Source organism: Neovison vison, chromosome 14, assembly GCF_020171115.1.
Source record: "Neovison vison isolate M4711 chromosome 14, ASM_NN_V1, whole genome shotgun sequence".
In the NCBI taxonomy this organism is placed as follows: Eukaryota; Metazoa; Chordata; class Mammalia; order Carnivora; family Mustelidae; genus Neogale; species Neogale vison.
This window is the reverse complement of record NC_058104.1, coordinates 35,084,961-35,103,857: the sequence shown is the minus strand read 5'-3', so window position 1 is coordinate 35,103,857 and position 18,897 is coordinate 35,084,961. Positions and strand designations below refer to the sequence as shown.

Below are 18,897 nucleotides of genomic sequence, written 5' to 3'. Positions count from 1 at the left end.
TGGGCACTTGAGTTGTTTCCACTTTTTGGTGATTACAGATAATGTTACTTTTGGAGTTGACATTTATATCCTGCAGGTAGTCAGGAGGAGCATGGATTTCAACCTTTATCTTTAAAGAGGAGGGCTTTACTCCCTTTTATTCTGTAGCACATTCTGTTCACTAAGCAGTTTCTTTTCTTTTCTTTTTTTGAGATTTTGTTTATTTGAGAGAGAGCGAGCGAGATAGCAAGAGAGAGCAGGAGCAGGGAGAGGGAGAAGCAGGCTCTCCAAGGAACAGGGAGCCTGATGTGGGGCTCAGTCCCAGGACCCTGGGATCATGACCTGAGCTGAAAGCAGATGCTTAACTGACTGAGCCACCCAGGCGCCCCCGCAGTTTCTTTTCTGAAACACTTGTGTGGCTATAAAGGTTCAATCACATGTGTTAATGTCAGTGAATTGAGAGAAATGCTGTTAAGAACTTGAATTTAAAAAAAAAAAAAAAAAAAAAGAACTTGAGTTTTTCCTCTTGGCACTTGAAAGCAATATTTGCAGTTAGTGATGCCCAGTCTTGCTTAGTTCTGAAGTCAGAGTCCCTTGTTCCGGTTGTCCGTTTACAAGTGGATGCTGAGCAATTCTAAGCTCCTCCGTTTCACTCGAATGATTTCTTGTCCATGTGAATAGAATGTGCCTGATTGCCTACTACCAAGGTGATGGCTTTCATCTTGATTAGTCATTTCAGAGAATAAAAAATAAATAAAAGGCAGACTGGCCTCAACATTACAGAGTTCAGAATGTGCACCAGAAGGTCGTGAGTGTAATAAAAAATGGTTTATGACCTGCACTGGGGTATAACTTCAGACACAATGAATATTAAGAGTTAGTTAATGATTAAGCAAGACCATTTTCAGACCAAGGAAAAAAGTGTAGGCAGTGAGTATAAGAAGCTTCACAGCTTATCACACAGAGTAGAAAAAGATGAAAATTGCTTTCAAGTCCAACCAGTTTTGGTAAGAGTATTTAAATGGTGAATTAACACAAATCAGTCAATAGGTGGGAGATTTGGTATCTTGTTTGGATATAGGGTTTGTAAAAAAGATGAGTTAATCTTTGCAAACTTAATGTGTGCCTTTTTGCTTATTTGTGTTAGTTTCTAACCGGGTCCTTTCAATGTTAGTGTCAGGAATGTTACTGAAGATTTCATTCAACATTTAGCAAGCTTTGGAGGATTGTAAAAGTGGTCCACCAGTTAGGGAATGTGTCCTGATAAATGGTCATATTTTTGAGGGGGAAGCAAATTACTTTTGGCCAATAGACATTTTATTGGGAAAAATTGATTGTTTGTTAGCAGATAATGGATTAATAATAACTGGTCAACCTTACAGTTTCATCATAGTAATTAATGGCCTACTCTTAATTTTCAGGCCATGTTAGAGGAATCTCATTGCTGTTATTATAGGATTCTTCTGTGTGTCTGGTACTATATTGAGGATTTGCTTGCATTATCTTGTTTAATCCTCTCAGTACCCTACTAGGATAGATGGATAGCAGTGACATCTCTAGTCCACAGATGTATGAACGGAGACTCCGAGATTAAGTGACTTGTCTGAGTTTACACAGGAATGGCAGAGCCAGGACTTGACCGTGGAGCTGATCCTCCAGCTGGCCCGCTGTTACTCCTCCCTTCCCTGGTACACTGACTCTAAATGAAAATGGAAGACACTTACTGTGGAGGATTACATTTCATCCATGGTGGAGGTTCTTGTTTTGTCCTCAAAATTGTGTCGTGGCGAGAGCCTGTTCATAGATACCTGATTCTCCTGCGTGTTACCACTTTTGTCTTCTCATTGATTACATTGTGACCTTAAGTAACTTCTTAATCTTTCTCAAGCACATATTGCCCATCTGTGAGAGTGTTATAAGACCTGGTAAAGGACACCTCCCTATTTCTAAAGGCCTCTCTATAGCCTACAAGGAGAAAGGCAGGTTAATGTGGACACTGGAGTATTAACTTCTGTTGCTTCTTTTGCCATTGATTTCTTTGGTGATTTTGAATCAAATCACCAAAGATTTGGGACTGTTTCCTTATCTAAAACCAAAGTAATTAATGCCAGTTTTTGCCTTCTGATGTTACTTTTCAGTGAAGGAGAGGCCAGCAGAGCTATCCTAGATCTCAGGGTGCGGGGACTATAGTGACCGAAACATTGGGCCAGATGGGACTCAGAACACCTCGGCCACCTACTAAGCCACTAGAGCTGCATGACTCAGAGCCCTCTTCAACCTTCCCCCATCCTCTTATGAGAATTAAATGAGAAATTATTTATGTAGAAGTATTTTATACTTTATAGGTTGTCTATATTTAAGAGATGATGATTATTCTTGAAGTGCCAAGCGCCATGAGATTATAATATTGGAAATACTAGATTTGGTTTAGTCTTCCGGCTTTTGTTTTTGGAGTTCTTAGATGACACTTTAGTTGTGTGTTTTCACCTTTTCTTCTTTCTTTTTTAGTGGTATGTGTGCAACAGAGAGAAATTATGTGAATCACTCCAGGCTGTCTTTGTTCAGAGCTACCTTGACCAAGGAACACAGATCTTCTTAAACAACAGCATTGAGAAATCGGGCTGGCTATTTATCCAATTATATCACTCTTTCGTGTCATCCGTTTTTAGCCTGTTTATGTCTAGAACATCTATCAATGGGTAAGTGAATCTTACGTACTTTTTCCTTATCTTTAGGTTTATAAAAAGAAAGTGGAAGAGAAAAGTGATTTGGTGGAAGGTGTTGAGTGCCTCCGCCGCAGTATTTCTACTAGTCAGAATCCCTGGCAGTGGGCCAGTGTCTTCAGCCTTGTGCAGTTAGCTTTTTAAATTCACCACAACTTGATAAAGAACCTCGTTAGTCTGTATTTCTACGGTGGGAGTTCTCCTTGGAGCAGTGCTTCTCAGCTTTGATGGGTATGGGAACCAACGTGGAGATCTGGTTAAAATACAGATTGTGAGTCAATAGGTCTGGGGCCCGAGATTCTCCGTTTTTAACAAACTCCTAAGTGATACCCATAATGCTTCTAGTTCCTTATGAGTAATGAGTAGCAGGAACTAAGTCCTTAACATAAACCGAAGAGTAAAATCTTTGCCTTAAGCACGCCTCCCAGGAGCAAGTTTTTTGGGGGGGATTTAATTAATCACCACAGCAATGTGTGCTGGCTTATTTCGAGTGAAGGGTGCAAAATCTGTTCTTACATAGTATCTAGGCTCACCAGAATCTTTCAGACTTAGTATGGAAGTACCTGTCTCCAGCATCGTTCTCTCATATAAATCCATGGAAGAAACTTTAGGAATATTTTTTATATTTTCTCCGTCGAAGTTTCAAATATCCTCAAGGCCCAAGAAACTAGAATGCTAAGGAGAAAACGAGTAGGGCTCAGTGTTTACGAAGCCTTGTTGGACAGCTTAAAGCCACTGGTTGTGCCCACTCTTTTTTCCCCTCGAGGTTTGGAGCCGGCTTCTCCTGAACGTCTGGATCCACAGTCCATCATCTGGTCCTTAAATATGTTTTTAGGCACCACGAGCCATTTCTCAAGATTTCTTACTTGATTTTCTTCATTGTTTATATGAAATTGCCTTAAGTTTGCTTCAGCAAACAGTTGTTACTTTTGTATTTGGTAGTTGAGTTTATACAACTTGGTCTGACATTTTGTTTCTAAAATTGGCTGCACTGAATTTCTGTTCTATACTGTATTATTTTCTTTGGAAAGCAGACAAGTCATTGTAGCAGTAACTCTTAGCCTTGATGCGGTTCTTTACCTCTTTAAAAATGTTAAAGTATAGGAATCCTCTCTTCAAATAATATTTACATTCAACATTTCACATATAATTTTGGGAGATTTCAAACTCTGAACTCCCTCTCACCTTCACTTCTACTCCTACGCCCAACTTCTGCCACACTGGATCCTGTTTAAAATTCCCAGATACTGGGGCGCCTGGGTGGCTCAGTGGGTTAGGCCACTGCCTTCGGCTCAGGTCATGATCCCAGGATCCTGGGATCGAGTCCTGCATCGGGCTCTCTGCTCAGCGGGGAGCCTGCTTCCTCCTCTCTCTCTCTCTGCCTACTTGTGATCTCTGTCAAATAAATAAATAAAATCTTAAAAAAAAAAAAATTCCCAGATACGGAATTTCACAGTTTGGTCAAAGAGAGCCTGTGCATTGAATCAGTCCCTTTGGGTTCCCTTATCTATGGCTCTCACTTCCCACTCTCCCAAAACATGTCTTGTTGTGGGTCCTATCTCACCTGAAGGCTTAATTTTGAACCTGTTGGTGTTTTCCATCCATGATAGATTGTTACCACAAATGGCTGTCTCTTTCTGAAATAATTACAGGCACACCTCATTTTATTGCCCTTCTCTTAATTCCACTCACAGAGACTGCATTTTTTTTTTAATTTAATTGGGATAACTGTGCATCGTGCAAGTCTATCAATGCCATTTTCCCGGTAGCATTTGCTCACGTTGCATCTGTGTGTCATAATTTGGTGATTTTCACAATATTCAGACTTTTTCATTACTATATTATGATCATGTCTGATCAGTGATTGTGGCTTGGTGAAAACTCAGCTGATGGCTAGCATTTTTTTTTTTAACTAATGTATTTTTTAACTAAGGTACGTACATTATTTTTTTTAGACATAATGCTGTTGTGTCCTTTATAGACCCCATAAATTAAAGTTACGTTAAAGGTGCACTGGGAAACAAACAATTCGTTTAGCTCACTTTATTGTGATATTTGCTTTATTGAAGTGGTCTGGAACTGGACTTGCAGTATTTCTGAGGCATGCTGTACTGTGTGTACCTTCTTGAATTAAAAAGATATTTATCAGACTTTGTATCAGCAAGGGAAAGGCCAAGTCAGGAGAGACTTGATAGCTGTTTTCAGAGTTTATATTATAAGGAAAATATTTGTAAGGAGCCACACCTCCTCTATAGATTCCGTATCTGGAGAGAACTTAGATTGTGGCCAGAGAACCTACGACGGTTATTAAACACTAGTCCCTTCCCGCCAATGGGCGTCGCTAACTTTGGAAATTAAAGACAAATTAGGGAGCCATACCTCTTCATGATATGTGTTTGCTGGAAACTTTGTATTGAGCTAGGTCAGTGTTTTGGTGTTCTAGGTGGGATACTTTCTTACTGTGTGGGACTGACCCACATGTATCAGGAAGTATAGCTTTTCTTGCTTTCCTCACTAACTGTGGCAGCAGTCCTAAGCCCTTGGGACTACCCCAGACTTTCCCACCTAATCCCACTGCCCCCTAGAAGGCAGAGTTGGTCCTGATTGAGAAACACTGGGCTTGAATTTTGATTTGACAGTTTTAACCTTTCTGTGGAGCCACTGTTACTTGTGATCTTTGGAAATAGGATGGTGCTTCTCTCTCTGGTGTCTTTATTATTATTATTATTATTATTTTTTTAAAGATTTTTTCTTTATTTCTCTGACATTTCTGGTGTCTTTAACTGTAGGTAAGTCAGATGACCTCCTGAGCGCTGACCTCAGATGAGCTGCCGCTCTAAGAATTCTAGGATGATGACCTTAAGATTCCTTACTTCCCAAGAAGTTGGCTAGGGAACCCTGTTTTTCTTATAAGTAGGAAAGTTTAAGCCAAATGACTGGTTTTGCAACTTACTTTTGATCCTGTGGCAAGTCAGCACCGACTCTGGGAATATGCTGCCCGCACCCTCTTCCTGCTCTGACTCTGGTAGCTTCTGTGTGAAATTTTGTAAAGTTCTTCCCGTAAATTCAGTCCCTTTTCACGGATTTTTTTTTTTTTTTAAAGATTTTATTTATTTATTTGACAGACAGAGATCACAAGTAGATGGAGAGGCAGGCAGAGAGAGAGAGAGGGAAGCAGGCTCCCCGCTGAGCAGAGAGCCCGTTGCGGGACTCGATCCCAGGACCCTGAGATCATGACCTGAGCCGAAGGCAGCGGCTTAACCCACTGAGCCACCCAGGCGCCCCCCTTTTCACGGATTTGCTTTCTACAGCCTAGTGTTCTGCTAGAAGATAAACAACTGTCTTGGAGGAAATTGCTTTTCTTTGTGAAGGATAGCATGGTTTTTAGCAGCTCTGATGACCATGTTCTCCATGCCCCCTAGTTTTTAGCATTTCTGTGGGGCAGACGATTTACCGGAAACACATTATTAGATCTGGTTAAACTTTTCTACAGCCTTAATGGGAAAAGGGGAGAGAGGGAATTTGTTATTTGAACTCTGCAATTTTACTTCTTTCCTTAAACTGGTCTTACCAGGAGTACCAGATTGCAGGCATGTGACATTGTACCTTACGGTTATTTCCAGAAAGTAGCAGTACAGTACAGGTTTCCCTGCCGTTTCCTAGACCAGTGGTTTTCAAACTGTGCTCCAGGGTCTGAAGAGGAAGTGCCTCAAGAACTCCTTCAGCTTGCAGGGAAAGGCCCAGAAGTGACAGCGTCTCCAAGGCCCTTAACCTCTTTTCTACAGCAGCGCTCCCTTTACCATTCTTTGTAGTCTCTGAGCCCCATTTCAAGAAAGGGTTCTGCTGCTTAAAGGGAGTTGGAGAATCCCTGCCCTGGAAAGACTAGGATTTGAGGGCTAAGATACCAGAGCTAGGTGGGGAGTGCCTTCTGCTTCCCACCATGGTGCTTCCTGGAGACCTGGTTTGAGCTTCAGCTGCTGTTCCCGAGAGTTCTCTCTGGTCTCCATTTAATACCTCTCCAGGTCTTTTTTTAAAGGCATCACTGTAGTTTTGAATGTTTTTAGGATTTTTAGAAATAGCAGGACCCAGACAATTGTTGTAATCCGTAAATTGATGGAAGTATGAATCTACTCTTTAAATGCAAATTAACTGATACCACAGGGACCACTCTTTTCTGCTTTTCTCTAGTGTCCCTTAAAAATCTATGACAGTGAAACTATTTTTTTCTCACCTATTGTTTAGTTTCATAACAGCTTTTTTTTTTTCCTATTTGATTTTTCTTGGTCTTACTGGCTAGTGCTGCGGTCTGATTCTTTTGGCCTATAACAGAAAACATTACTGAGTCCATCTCTCCTTCCTAGTTTAACATGAATTCTTTACATTCACCTTTTAATTTCTTACTCATTTTTCTTCCCTTCCCTTTCTCATTCATCCTGTTTCCTTTCCACCTTTTACTCCTCTGCCTTCCCCATTCTTTACGGGGTGGTATTTATCTCAGAGCCAAATGATACCTAAAGATATTTTCTTATTTTCCTAACTTTGGTTTAGACTCTATAAGTTATATAAAAGGTAATGCATAATTTAACCATATAATCACATAAAATAAACATTTTGTAGTTTTAGGAGACCCTTGGGACTGAATTACTGTGGTTGCTCTGAATGTATGTGGGGGTGCTTAATTTGCCTGGACTCTTCCATTTTTGTCCCTTTTTTTCCAGGTTGCTAGGAAGAGGCTCAATGTTTGTGTTTTCACCAGATCAGTTTCAGAGACTGCTAAAAATTAATCCAGACTGGAAAACCCACAGACTTCTTGATTTAGGTGCTGGAGATGGAGAAGTCACAAAAATCATGAGCCCTCATTTTGAAGAAATTTATGCCACTGAACTGTCTGAAACTATGATATGGCAGCTTCAGAAGAAGAAATACAGGTATAATTTTTAGACTTGGTTTGGGGTATATTTCTTGGTTTTAAGATGTATTTCTTCTTATTTAGTATATGTACTGCCAAATTGAGCAGATGAGGAGAATATTATATAAAGGATATGAACTAGAAACAATTTTCCATGATGAAAAATTTTTTAAAACTTTCCATATTACGATAAAGTAGAAACCGAGAGAACATTCATTTTCTTTTGTCATTATCATTTTGGGCTAGAGGAGATGGCACTATAGACGGAGAAGGGCAGGGGAGGGACAGCTTCTTGGTAAAGGGAGATCGGATATAGAGACTTTTCCTTGATTGGACTCTGACATTCTGAAAGCTTGGATTTTGTTTTTGTTTTTATTTTTCAGTGAAAAATAAATTTTTTTATGATGGTAAACTACATAACATAGAATTTACCATTTTAACCATTCTGAAGAGTACAGTTAGTGGTATTCGATACATTTATGTTGTGTAACCGGCACCACCATCCGTCTCTAGAACCTTTTTGTTCTTCCCACTGAAACTCTCTACCCATCAAACTCTCATTCCCCAGATCACCAGCCTGCCCTTCCCTGGCCCCTGGCAATTACCATTCTATATTGTGTCTCTACAAATCTGACTATTCTGGGAACCAGAAATAGGAATTATACATTACTTATCCTCTTGTGACTGGCTTATTTCACTAACCATAATGTCTTCAGGGCTCATCCATGTTGTGGCACATATCAGAGTCCCCTTCCTTTTTAAGTATGGTTGATACTTCATTGAGTGGATATTCCACATTTTGCTTATCCATTCATCTGTCAGTGGACACATGGGCAGCCTCCATCTTTTAGCTATCATGAATAAATGCTTCTACGAACACGAGTGTAAAAAAACTGTTCGAGTTTTTGCTTTCACTTTTGGTTGTATACTCCGAAGTGTAATTGCTGGGTTATACGGAAAGACTATGTTTAATTTTTTAGGAATTTTCATACCATTTTCCAGAGCAGCTGCACCATTTTACATCCCACCAGCAATGCACAAGGTTTCCCGTTTCTCTGTATCCTCACCGATACTTGTTATTTATATATTTATTTTTGATAATAGCCATCCTAATGGGCAAGAAGTATCAAATCTTGGTTTTAAGGCCATCTCCTTCTTGAAAGACTTAGGAAGAAGGTGTTCTTTATTTAGTATGGATTCTTTTTTTTTTTTTTTTAATTTTTTTTAAAGATTTTATTTATTCATTTGACAGACAGAGATCACAAGTAGGCAGAGAGGCAGGCAGAGAGAGAGGAGGAAGCAGGCTCCCTGCTGAGCAGAGAGCCTGATGCGGGACTTGATCCCGGGACCCTGAGATCATGACCTGAGCCGAAGGCAGCGGCTTAACCCACTGAGCCACCCAGGCGCCCCTATTTAGTATGGATTCTACTGAATGGGAGAATAAGGTACTGGGTACAGAATGCAGGAGTTGAGATTAGAGCCTGCTTCCTCTGATATTTTGGAAGCCAGGCTGAGCCTTACGAAAAATGGAGAAAAGAATTATGCACTCACTTTCCTATCCACCTGTTTCTGCTCATATACAGTAACCCTAAAGTCAGAGCATTGGTGTAGCTCTTGGAGCTGGACTGGATTGAACATTGGCAAAATATGGAAATGTTTAGCTTGGAGAAGAGAAGACCAAGTAGGAAGGGGGTAGAAGGGAAGGTTATGATCAACAAATGTAATGGGGTTTTATCTGGAAAGAGGAGTAAATGTTCTCTTTGGTATAATCATACACAGCTATCTCTCAGCTGAGGTAGAGTTTAGATATTGACCTTCCTAATGGCTCGAGCATCCAAATCCTTGCCACTCTCCATGTTTAAATAGCTGTTAGGGATGCTATTAAAGGAGACTTTTATCTGCGTGTGGTTGAACTCCTTGATTTGTAAGATCCCCGTTAGCTCTAGCAGTCCGTCTCAGGTTAGATCCTGGAGGACCTGTGTGGTAATAACTGAAGTATTTCTTCAGTTATTAGAAATTAATGCAGCATTTCCAAACTTGGAATGTTTTGGCCTTTGTTTTAACAATGACTTAAATGTTGCCAAATTCCTAATCTGGTGCTTTCCTTCCACTTAAAAAGTTTTGGAAGTGCGTGAGGGGAGGAAGGTGTTTGAAACATCTTCATTCCCTCCTACCCACTCGGGCCCCTTTCGTTCCTTGGTTGCCATTGAAGCCCTTCTTGAGACTAAACGCCTGAATGGAATTATCAGTGAAACTTAGATGTTTGAATTAATAATTCATTGTATCTGGAGTTTACGTGGTATGTAGCCTAGTAGTAAACTTTTTCCCATACGAAAAAATGCTTAAGGGCGCCTGGGTGGCTCAGTGGGTTAAGCCGCTGCCTTCGGCTCAGGTCATGATCCCGGGGTCCTGGGATCGAGTCCCACATCGGGCTCTCTGCTCAGCAGGGAGCCTGCTTCCCTCTCTCTCTGCCTGCCTCTCTGTCTACTTGTGATCTCTGTCTGTCAAATAAACAAATAAAATCTTTAAAAACAAATGCTTAAATTTTTTCCCTAATGTATAGCACATATGCCAAAATCTGTTTGCAGTTTGACTTAAATAGGAAATTCATGCTGGTTGCTATTCCCTCCACGTATTATTAGTATTAAATATAAACATATTCACAGAAGTGGTGTTTTTTGGCACAGTCTGAGATTTTAATGAGGAAGTAGTATCTTACTGAGGTTAGGGTTCATCCAGCCATGATGGCAGAGCAGACTTGTAGCTTAATACCTTGTTTTTTTTTTACTTGAAAGCTAGCTATTTTCTGTTTCTCTTCAATATCTGAGTTCATGAAAAACTGGCTTTTTAATAAAGGTTTTGACTGTCATTTTTGAAATGATACACAGAAAATAGCTGTGTTTTTCCTCTTTGTTGCCAAGATATCACTATTCAGGCCAGAGAACCTGATTGTAGAACTTAAGGGTGTGGATTTGATTTTTAAAACAAAACAATGATTTTTCTTTATAGTGTTTGTGTTTTGCTTTTTGTTTAGGATTTATCAAAATACTGATTGCTTTCTTCTGTAAAATATATTTTAAATCCTCCTGGAAGATAAACTATTATTTTAACTTGTTTTCTTGAAAATAGTAATTCCAGGGTTAGAAATAACCTGTTTTGGAAAAGCCACAGACTTAGGAAAGGATTATACAGTTAATTTTTTATTGTGTGCACTATTGAACAGTTCCACAATTGAAGTGACAGTACATAAAAAAAAAAAAAAAAAAGAATCTCTGGTAGGGAAAAATTTTGGCAGCATATGTTTTCCTTTCGTGGTCTGCTTCACCAAAAGTTAGTGCCAAAATCAGTTTAGGTAACCTGAAGGGAGTTTGTAAGATGATGGAGGAAATACGGGTGTGGCAAGATGCAGAGCTGTGAGGATATGGGTTTAGGGTTAAATTCACATAGATTCTTCAAACATGGGTAATCAAAAAGGAATTGTCTGTACATTTTTAATACCAGAGAACAGATCTTTACTGTAAATTTGAAAGATGCCCAACTTTAATCCATTATCTGGAGGTTTGGGATTTTTCTTGCAAAGAAAATATTGTAGTTAAGAATTCTGTTTCTCGGGGCGCCTGGGTGGCTCAGTGGGTTAAGCCACTGCCTTCGGCTCAGGTCATGATCTCAGGGTCATGGGATCGAGCCCCGCATCGGACTCTCTGCTCAGCAGGGAGCCTGCTTCCTCCTCTCTCTCTGCCTGCCTCTGCCTACTTGTGATCTCTCTCTGTCAAATAAATAAATTAAATCTTAAAAAAAAAAAAATGAATTCTGTTTCTCGGGCACCTGGGTGGCTCAGTTGGTTGGGCGAGTGCCTTCGGCTCAGGTCGTGATCCCAGGGGGTCCCAGGATCAAGCCCCTCATCAGGCTCTCTGCTCAGTGGGGAGCCTGCTTCTCCCTCTCCCTCTGCCCCTCCCCCTGCTTATATCCTCTCTTTCATTCGCTCTCTGTCAAATAAATAAATCTTAAAAAAAAAAAAAAAGAATTCTATTTCTCATGTTAACATCCTCTTTATTTTCTCTTGTTAATGAAGAGATGTTGGAGACTGTGGTGGAGACTGCCCTTCACTGTCGGCCCACCACCCTGGCAGCATTCATTCACAGACCGAGTGTCAGGCTCTGTCTTGCCTTAGCTGGGGACAGCAGGTTCACTGACCTGAATAGCGCACTAGGAGCGTTTCCAAGGTGCCATTTTTACCCTGCCAGGGACTTGCAGTGTGAGTGGGACAAGTCACTTCTTCCCCTGCTCTCATAAGGACATCTTAACCACGTGTCTCATTGCTGGGCTAACATGTAGTTTGAGCGGAGCCAGTACATTTGTCTTCCTTGGTGGAACTGAGCTTATAGATGAAAAATCGCCAAACAGAAGTAAAGAAGTTGTGCTTCTAAATGTGTAGCCATAACTGTCCCTGTGTTAAAGCCATGATTTTCTGTTAGGAGCTTGTCTTTCTTTCAAAGTCTGCAGGTAAAGGACACCTGGGTGGCTCAGCCATTGAGTGTTTGCCTTCGGCTCAGGTCACGATCTCAGAGTCCTGGGATTGAGCCCCGCATATGGGGCTCCCTGATCAGCGGGAAGCCTGCTTCTCCCTCTCCCACTCCCACTCCCCCTGCTTGTGTTCCCTCTTTTGCTGTGTCATTCTGTCAAATAAATTTTTTTTTAAAAGTTAAATTAAGGGGCACCTGGGTGGCTCAGTGGGTTAAAGCCTCTGCCTTCGGCTCAGGTCATGATCCCAGCGTCCTGGGATCGAGCCCCACATCAGGCTCTCTGCTTGGCGGGGAGCCTGCTTCCCCCTCTCTCTCTGCCTGCCTCTGCCTACTTGTGATCTGTCAAATAAATAAACGAAATCTTAAAAATAAATAAATAAAATCATCATTGCAGTTACAAGTTCAGTACAACAACGTGAGTTTGGAACCCTAATGCCCTTCTTAATTCAAGCAGCAAAAGAGTCTTGACTAGTCCCTTGAAGTTGGTTAGAGTGTTGTTTTGGAGGAGGCTTTAGTTATTTAAAAAAATAAAAAAAATCTAAACCGAAAAGAAGATGCAGCTGAGTGGTTTGTGCTTCTTTTATTCTGCTATTTGAAAATGCTCTCAAATACCACTATTTTAATGAGTTTCCTAAAACAGCCCTCATTATACTTTTAGAATTTTCTAAGATAACTCTACTGTACCCACTCAGCATTATCAGAGACTTATTTACCCAAGATCCTTTCTCCTGTTTCCTTTTTTCCCCTGCCGCTGTCATAACATGCCTCACCTGCCACATTCTGATCTTCATAACCAAGCAGCAGTAATTTACAGAATTGCCTTAATGGTGTGGTTAACAAAGACTCTTGATAAGAGAATTCCTTCTCTCAGTGGATGAAACATTGTAAAGGACTTAGAAATGTTCTGAGAGCGAGGGAGAGGGAGGGAGAGAGTGAGAGACTGAGGGCCGAGAGTGGTAAGTTAACTGCACTCTTCCCTTGCAGTTTTATTGTTTTTTTTAAATTTTATTAAAGATTTTATTTATTTATTTATTTGACAGGCAGAGATCACAAGTAGGCGGAGAGGCAGGCAGAGAGGAAGGGGGAAGCAGGCTCCCCGCCGAGCAGAGAGCCTGATATGGGGCTCGATCCCAGGACCCTGGGGTCATGACCTGAGCTGAAGGCAGAGGCTTTAACCCACTGAGCCACCCAGGTGCCCCATCCTTGCATAGGATGTCCTGTGCTTTGTCGTTTTCTATATAGTTACTCAGATATGAAGATTCTAGGTTATGAAATGGCACCTGTCTCCTGGGAACAGAGATATGTTCAAAGGCCATGGGTTGTAAATGGAAATTATCTTATATCACCCCCAGCCATTCTTAAAAATAGGAGGGACCCCAGGAATAGAAAACAGGAAGATAGGTTGTATTTTATTATTAAATTCCAATGGATGTAGAAAGTAGGATTTTTTGTTCATTTGATGTTCAAGAATTTAATGGCGTATTTCAAAAGATTTATTTATCCATTTTGGAAAGAGAGTGAGGGTGAGGGAGGGGAGGCAGAGGGAGAGAATCCTTCAAGCTGATCCCCCTACCCTGTCGCTGAGCACAGAGCCTGATGTGGGGCTCGAGCCTGTGACCCGTGAGATCATGACCTGAGCCAAAACCAAGAGTTTGAAGCTCAACTGACTGAGCCACCCAGGCACCCTACTAGCCTTGATTCCTAAGCTTAGAAGTACTAACTTACAGTTCTCCGGAGCTCAGCCACTAGTTGAGCTACTAAAAGAAAAGGTGACTTCCTGTGTTTTGCTTAAAGTTCGAAAGAGGGGCGCCTCTTCCTGACACCCAGTCCAGTTAAGCAGCTGCCTTCGGCTCAGGTCATGATCCTAGGGTCCTGGGATAGAGCCCCGAGTCAGGCTCCCTGCTCAGTGAGGAGCCTGCTGCTGCTTCTCCCTCTGCCTGCTTGTGCTCTCTCTGTCTCTTTGTCAAATAAATAAATAAAACCTTAAAAAAATAATCTTCAAAAGAGGTAGTTTTAAATGAATAAAATGTTTTTAGGTTAAGAAAAAAGAATTGGATGGCCTAGTTATAACCATTTTTTATCACTTTATATCTTCATACATATTAAACATGATTAGTTCTTACAAAGGAAGTATACGTTTCTAGATTTGGAAATAGGTGAAATGCTAAATTTAAAGAAATATGGTTGCTGTTTTTCTTGGCCTGGCCATTTTATTACTGCAAGTATAAATTATAAAGGAAAGATCTTGCATTTACTTTGATTTAGAAGATAATGATAGAGCGTGTACTGGCATTTCAGTTATTCTTAAAGATGTCTTTCAGGGGGTTTATATCAATCAAGTTCTTTCTGATGTTTTCAGAGTGCTTGGTATAAACGAATGGCAGAATACAGGGTTCCAGTATGATGTCATCAGCTGCTTGAATTTGCTGGACCGCTGTGATCAGCCCCTGACTTTGTTAAAAGATATCAGAAGTGTCTTGGAGCCAACTAGAGGCAGGGTCATCCTCGCCCTGGTTTTACCCTTTCATCCCTATGTGGAAAACGGTAAGTGTGGTCAGGTCGCCTCTTACCCAGCATTGATGTTTATTGGTGTTTGGGATTCTGTTTTCTTAGAATAGCCTGGAAGTTAAAGGACTATGGTTAACTCATGTAAAATATCACCTTGGCTAATGCTCATCTTACTGCAGATTTTACAGGACTCTGGTACTCCGTTTGCAGTGGTAATAGTGAATACTCAGCTGGGTCTTCCTTGAAATTGAAAACCTGAAATGTGTTGATATTTTCTGCTCCTAAATAGAGCCTAAACCATTTGTTTAAGCTGATAAGCCTAGTCAAGAAATAAATGATGCCTTTTAGTTTACCTGTGTATATTGCCGAATGTCCTGGTTGATTTGCACTTTACATCTCTTATTCCAGATTCTCAAAATGATAAATGCTGTTATCTTTTTACCCTTCTAAAGATCATTTGTGTTCCAGCATGTCTCATTTCTTTGTGTGACATTTGGTTTGTTGATTGCATAGTCTTGCTCTTCAACAATACCGAATGAAGAATATATTAAAAGAAATGCTTTGATTTCATAGAACTTCCTGTTTACAGTGACCTGGTTGTAGTCACATTAACTCATGGTTTTAGCTGGCAAGGTTTGCATTTCAGCTCATGTTGAAAGTTACGACTTAAGCCTCTCCTTTGCATTTTCACAAGTTCACGTGCACATAAAAAATTATTTATTGTATAAGTAATACATGTTAATATTTAAAAATCTTTAGTTTTCCCATTTTACTGTCCAGTTCAGCCTTACATTCAAAAACTCCTAGAGCATGCAGACATTTTTAGGGAACCCATTACTATTTTGCAAGCATTGTAGTTAATAAATATGTGTGAAAATCTGTCTTAGGGAATAATGCTCATGTTTGCTTATCACCATGGAAACCCAGTGTAAATCATTGCCACTCACTTGCTCCTTCATATCTTTTTGTCCTTAATTTTTCTCCCCTCAGGTTATAGTCCCTTCAGATTAAATGCTTGCTTTAATATTTACCAAATGATTTTAGATTTATGTTGATGATGGGGGAAATGGAAAATTCTTTTTTTTTTTTTTTTTTTTTTAAAGATTTTATTTATTTATCAGAGAGAGAGAGGGAGAGAGAGTGAGCACAGGCAGACAGAATGGCAGGCAGAGGCAGAGGGAGAAGCAGGCTCCCTGCTGAGCAAGGAGCCCGATGTGGGACTCGATCCCAGGACGCTGGGATCATGACCTGAGCTGAAGGCAGCTGCTTAACCAACTGAGCCACCCAGGCGTCCCTGGAAAATTCTTTAGACATAGGAGCGTGGGAAGAGCTCAGGTAGACCTGAGTGTCCCTCCCCCATCTAACTTCTTCATTTTTACACTCCTGGTGTAGAATCCCTTGTCGTGGTAAAGAAGACATTGCTTTAAGTTTTGTGTGTGTGTGTGTGTGTGTGTGTGTGTGTGTGTGTGTGTGTACTACAGTGAAAACCCTAGTAAATGTCCTTGATAATTCAGCAACCTGACCTTTTTTCAGTGCGGTTCCCTGTGTAATTAAGTCCCCACTCCATCTCTGCATTGCAATCACTAGTCATCAGGTTGTAAGGTCCCAGTTTCCTGTGTCCTGTTGGGCAACCACATGATAGAATGTTAGTGCTATTTCCTGGCATAGCAGGAGGTGGAAGAGCCGGGGAAGAAACATCAATCTAACCATGAATTTTATTTCCTTGTGTTGCTCACACTAAAAATTGAGAGGAAATTCAGCTGGACAAGGCCTGAAAACAAGCTCCTTGATTGTGGGCACATAGCACAGAGTTGCCTGTGGAGTCCAAGGAGTCTGACATGTGACACATAGCAAACCTGAGACAAGAAGCTTTGTTGCTGTGGATGACCTTTAGTGACCTATAAATTTTGCAGATTGCTCTACAGCATTCTATTATTGCTTCCTTTTTCTAAGTCACTAATTAGATCCTGATGATTTCCATGTGACACGGTGTGAGGACTGTGAACTGCAAAGTGACCTTGCCATGTGAGTTCATGAATACTGGGCTGTTTTAAGAATATCAGAGTGTGCTTGGCATACTTGGCTCAATCTATTTTTTAACAAAAACCCAATTGTAGATGCAATGATTTTTTGTGATTTTTTTTTGAATTGTCTTTAAGTCAAACCACAGCAATTTTGTTACTTAGGTTAATTTGGAAAAGAAATGTAAAATGTGCCTTTCTAATTCCAATTTCAGTTTATTTGGTTTGCTGACCCAGTTTTGGTTAGGGGTTGTTAAATGTTTAATTTTTTTAAAACTGTAATTTTTATAAAAAATGCAATTCATGGTTAAAAGAGTTCAAGCAGTTAGCAAGAGGGTAACATGAAAGTTTCCTCATTCATCCCAGTTCCATAGTCTTGTTCGGGCCTCTTGAATATTCTTAAGATAGTCTCTGTAACTATAACTCTGTGTGCCCGTGAAAAAATTGATTATTTAAATCCCATTGTAAATCCTTTGGTTGCCTTTTTCCACTTCAGTGTACCTAGAAAACTACTTCTTACCAGCACATATGTACCTACATCGTCATCTGGATATAAGCAGTGGTATGCTGGAGCTGGTTTTACTGGCTCTTGAGAGCTGATTATTATTATTATTTTTTTTAAATTAAATTTATTATTTTTTTTAATAAACATATAATGTATTTTTATCCCCAGGGGTACAGGTCTGTGAATTGCCAGGTTTACACACTTCACAGCACTCACCATAGCACATACCCTCCCCAATGTCCATATCCTCACCCCCCTCTCCCATCCCCCCTCCCCCCAGCAACCCTCACTCTGTTTTTTGAGATTGAGTCTTTTATGGTTTGTCTCCCTCCCAATCCCACCTTCTTTCATTTTTTCTTTTCCTACCCCCCAACCCCCCCACATTGTATCTCCACTTCTTCATGTCGGGGAGATCATATGGTACTTGTCTTTGAGAGCTGGTTATTATATTGTTGTGAAGTTAGTGAAATAGTCAGTGAACAGGACTGTTATTGAAACTAACCATTGTATGGTCAATGGTGGGAGCACTTAAATCTTGAAAATTGGCAAACACCATAGCCTTTCTCCTCTCCAGGGTGGTTGGTAAACATTTACCAGCACACCACTGGATATATAACTTTACTTGAGGAAGCCACTGTTTATGTACTTTTAGGTACCAGCAGTTTGCTTTATAAATAATAGTGGAAGGAACACACTCTTAGCAGGTCTTTGTACATGTGTAAGTATGGATCAGGCTGCTTTCTGCTTTAAGAAACAGAAGGAGCAGGGTGCCTGGGTGGTCAGCCAATACTTTGTTTCGGCTCCTGATCTCAGAGTCTTGATATTAAGCCCCGTGTTGGGCTCCACGCCCAGCATCGAGTCTCTTGACTCTCTCTCCTTCTGTCTTTGCCCCCTCCCAACTCTCCTCACTCTGTCTCTCTCTCTTTAAAAATGAAGAGTTTATTTTAGGAAAGCAATTCTATGGTTGGATTAATTCTGTTATACAGCTCTTCTGTTCAAGTTCAAAACCTACTTTCCTTTCTTCATATTCAGTGTATTGGCATTCCTTTTAGAATTACAAAATGGCTAATGTAGTGCCAAGTGTCATGTGTAGGCACACCAAAATCTTGGAGAGAGGGGCACCTGGGTGGCTTAGGCAATTAACCTCCTGACTCTTGATTTCCACTCAGGTCATGATCTCAAGGTTGGAGCCATGTTGGGCTCTACACTGCGTGTGGAGCCTGCTTAAGATTCTCCCTCTGTCCTTTCCCATTGTACTCCCCCCACCAGAAAAAAAATCTTGAAGAGAGAGGACCATTTGCACCCATACATATATATATATTTTTTTAATAAGTGAGGGAAACCTTCCCCAGAAATCTCCCCATCACTTTAGGGCCCATTGTCAAGGGCAGGGGCATGTGTTCCTGCCCAGCAGCAACTGGTGAGGGGTCTGTGACACACTCTCTGGGTCTGGAAGAGAGTCCTCTGCCCTGAGCACATTTACACTGTTGGACTGAGCTTACAATGAAGGTGGAAGGGAATTGGTACTCTTATGCCACAGAATATCTTCATTCATTTAAAAGTATTTACTGAGTGCCTAGATGCTGGGGATACAGCAAGTGGAAAACACAGTTACCCTTGCCCTCATGGAGCTTCGTTCTAGTGAGGAAGAAAGGAAACAAATGGCATGCTGTTGGTGATGAATGTTACAGAGAAAATAAACTGTAAAAGCAAGAAAGGGACATCTGGA

At 40.7% G+C, this 18,897-nt stretch overlaps 1 protein-coding gene across 2 annotated transcripts in view; it reads left to right on the top strand.

Moving 5' to 3' along the window:
* The window catches only part of METTL9 (methyltransferase like 9), a 47,775-nt gene that overhangs the window by 10,412 nt on the left and 18,466 nt on the right, over positions 1–18,897 (top strand). For both annotated transcript variants that reach the window (XM_044233977.1, XM_044233976.1), the window contains exons 2-4: positions 2,488–2,678; positions 7,421–7,630; positions 14,494–14,678. In XM_044233977.1, coding sequence (XP_044089912.1) covers positions 2,488–2,678; positions 7,421–7,630; positions 14,494–14,678 — 586 coding nt within the window. The remainder of the gene's footprint in view (positions 1–2,487; positions 2,679–7,420; positions 7,631–14,493; positions 14,679–18,897) is intronic.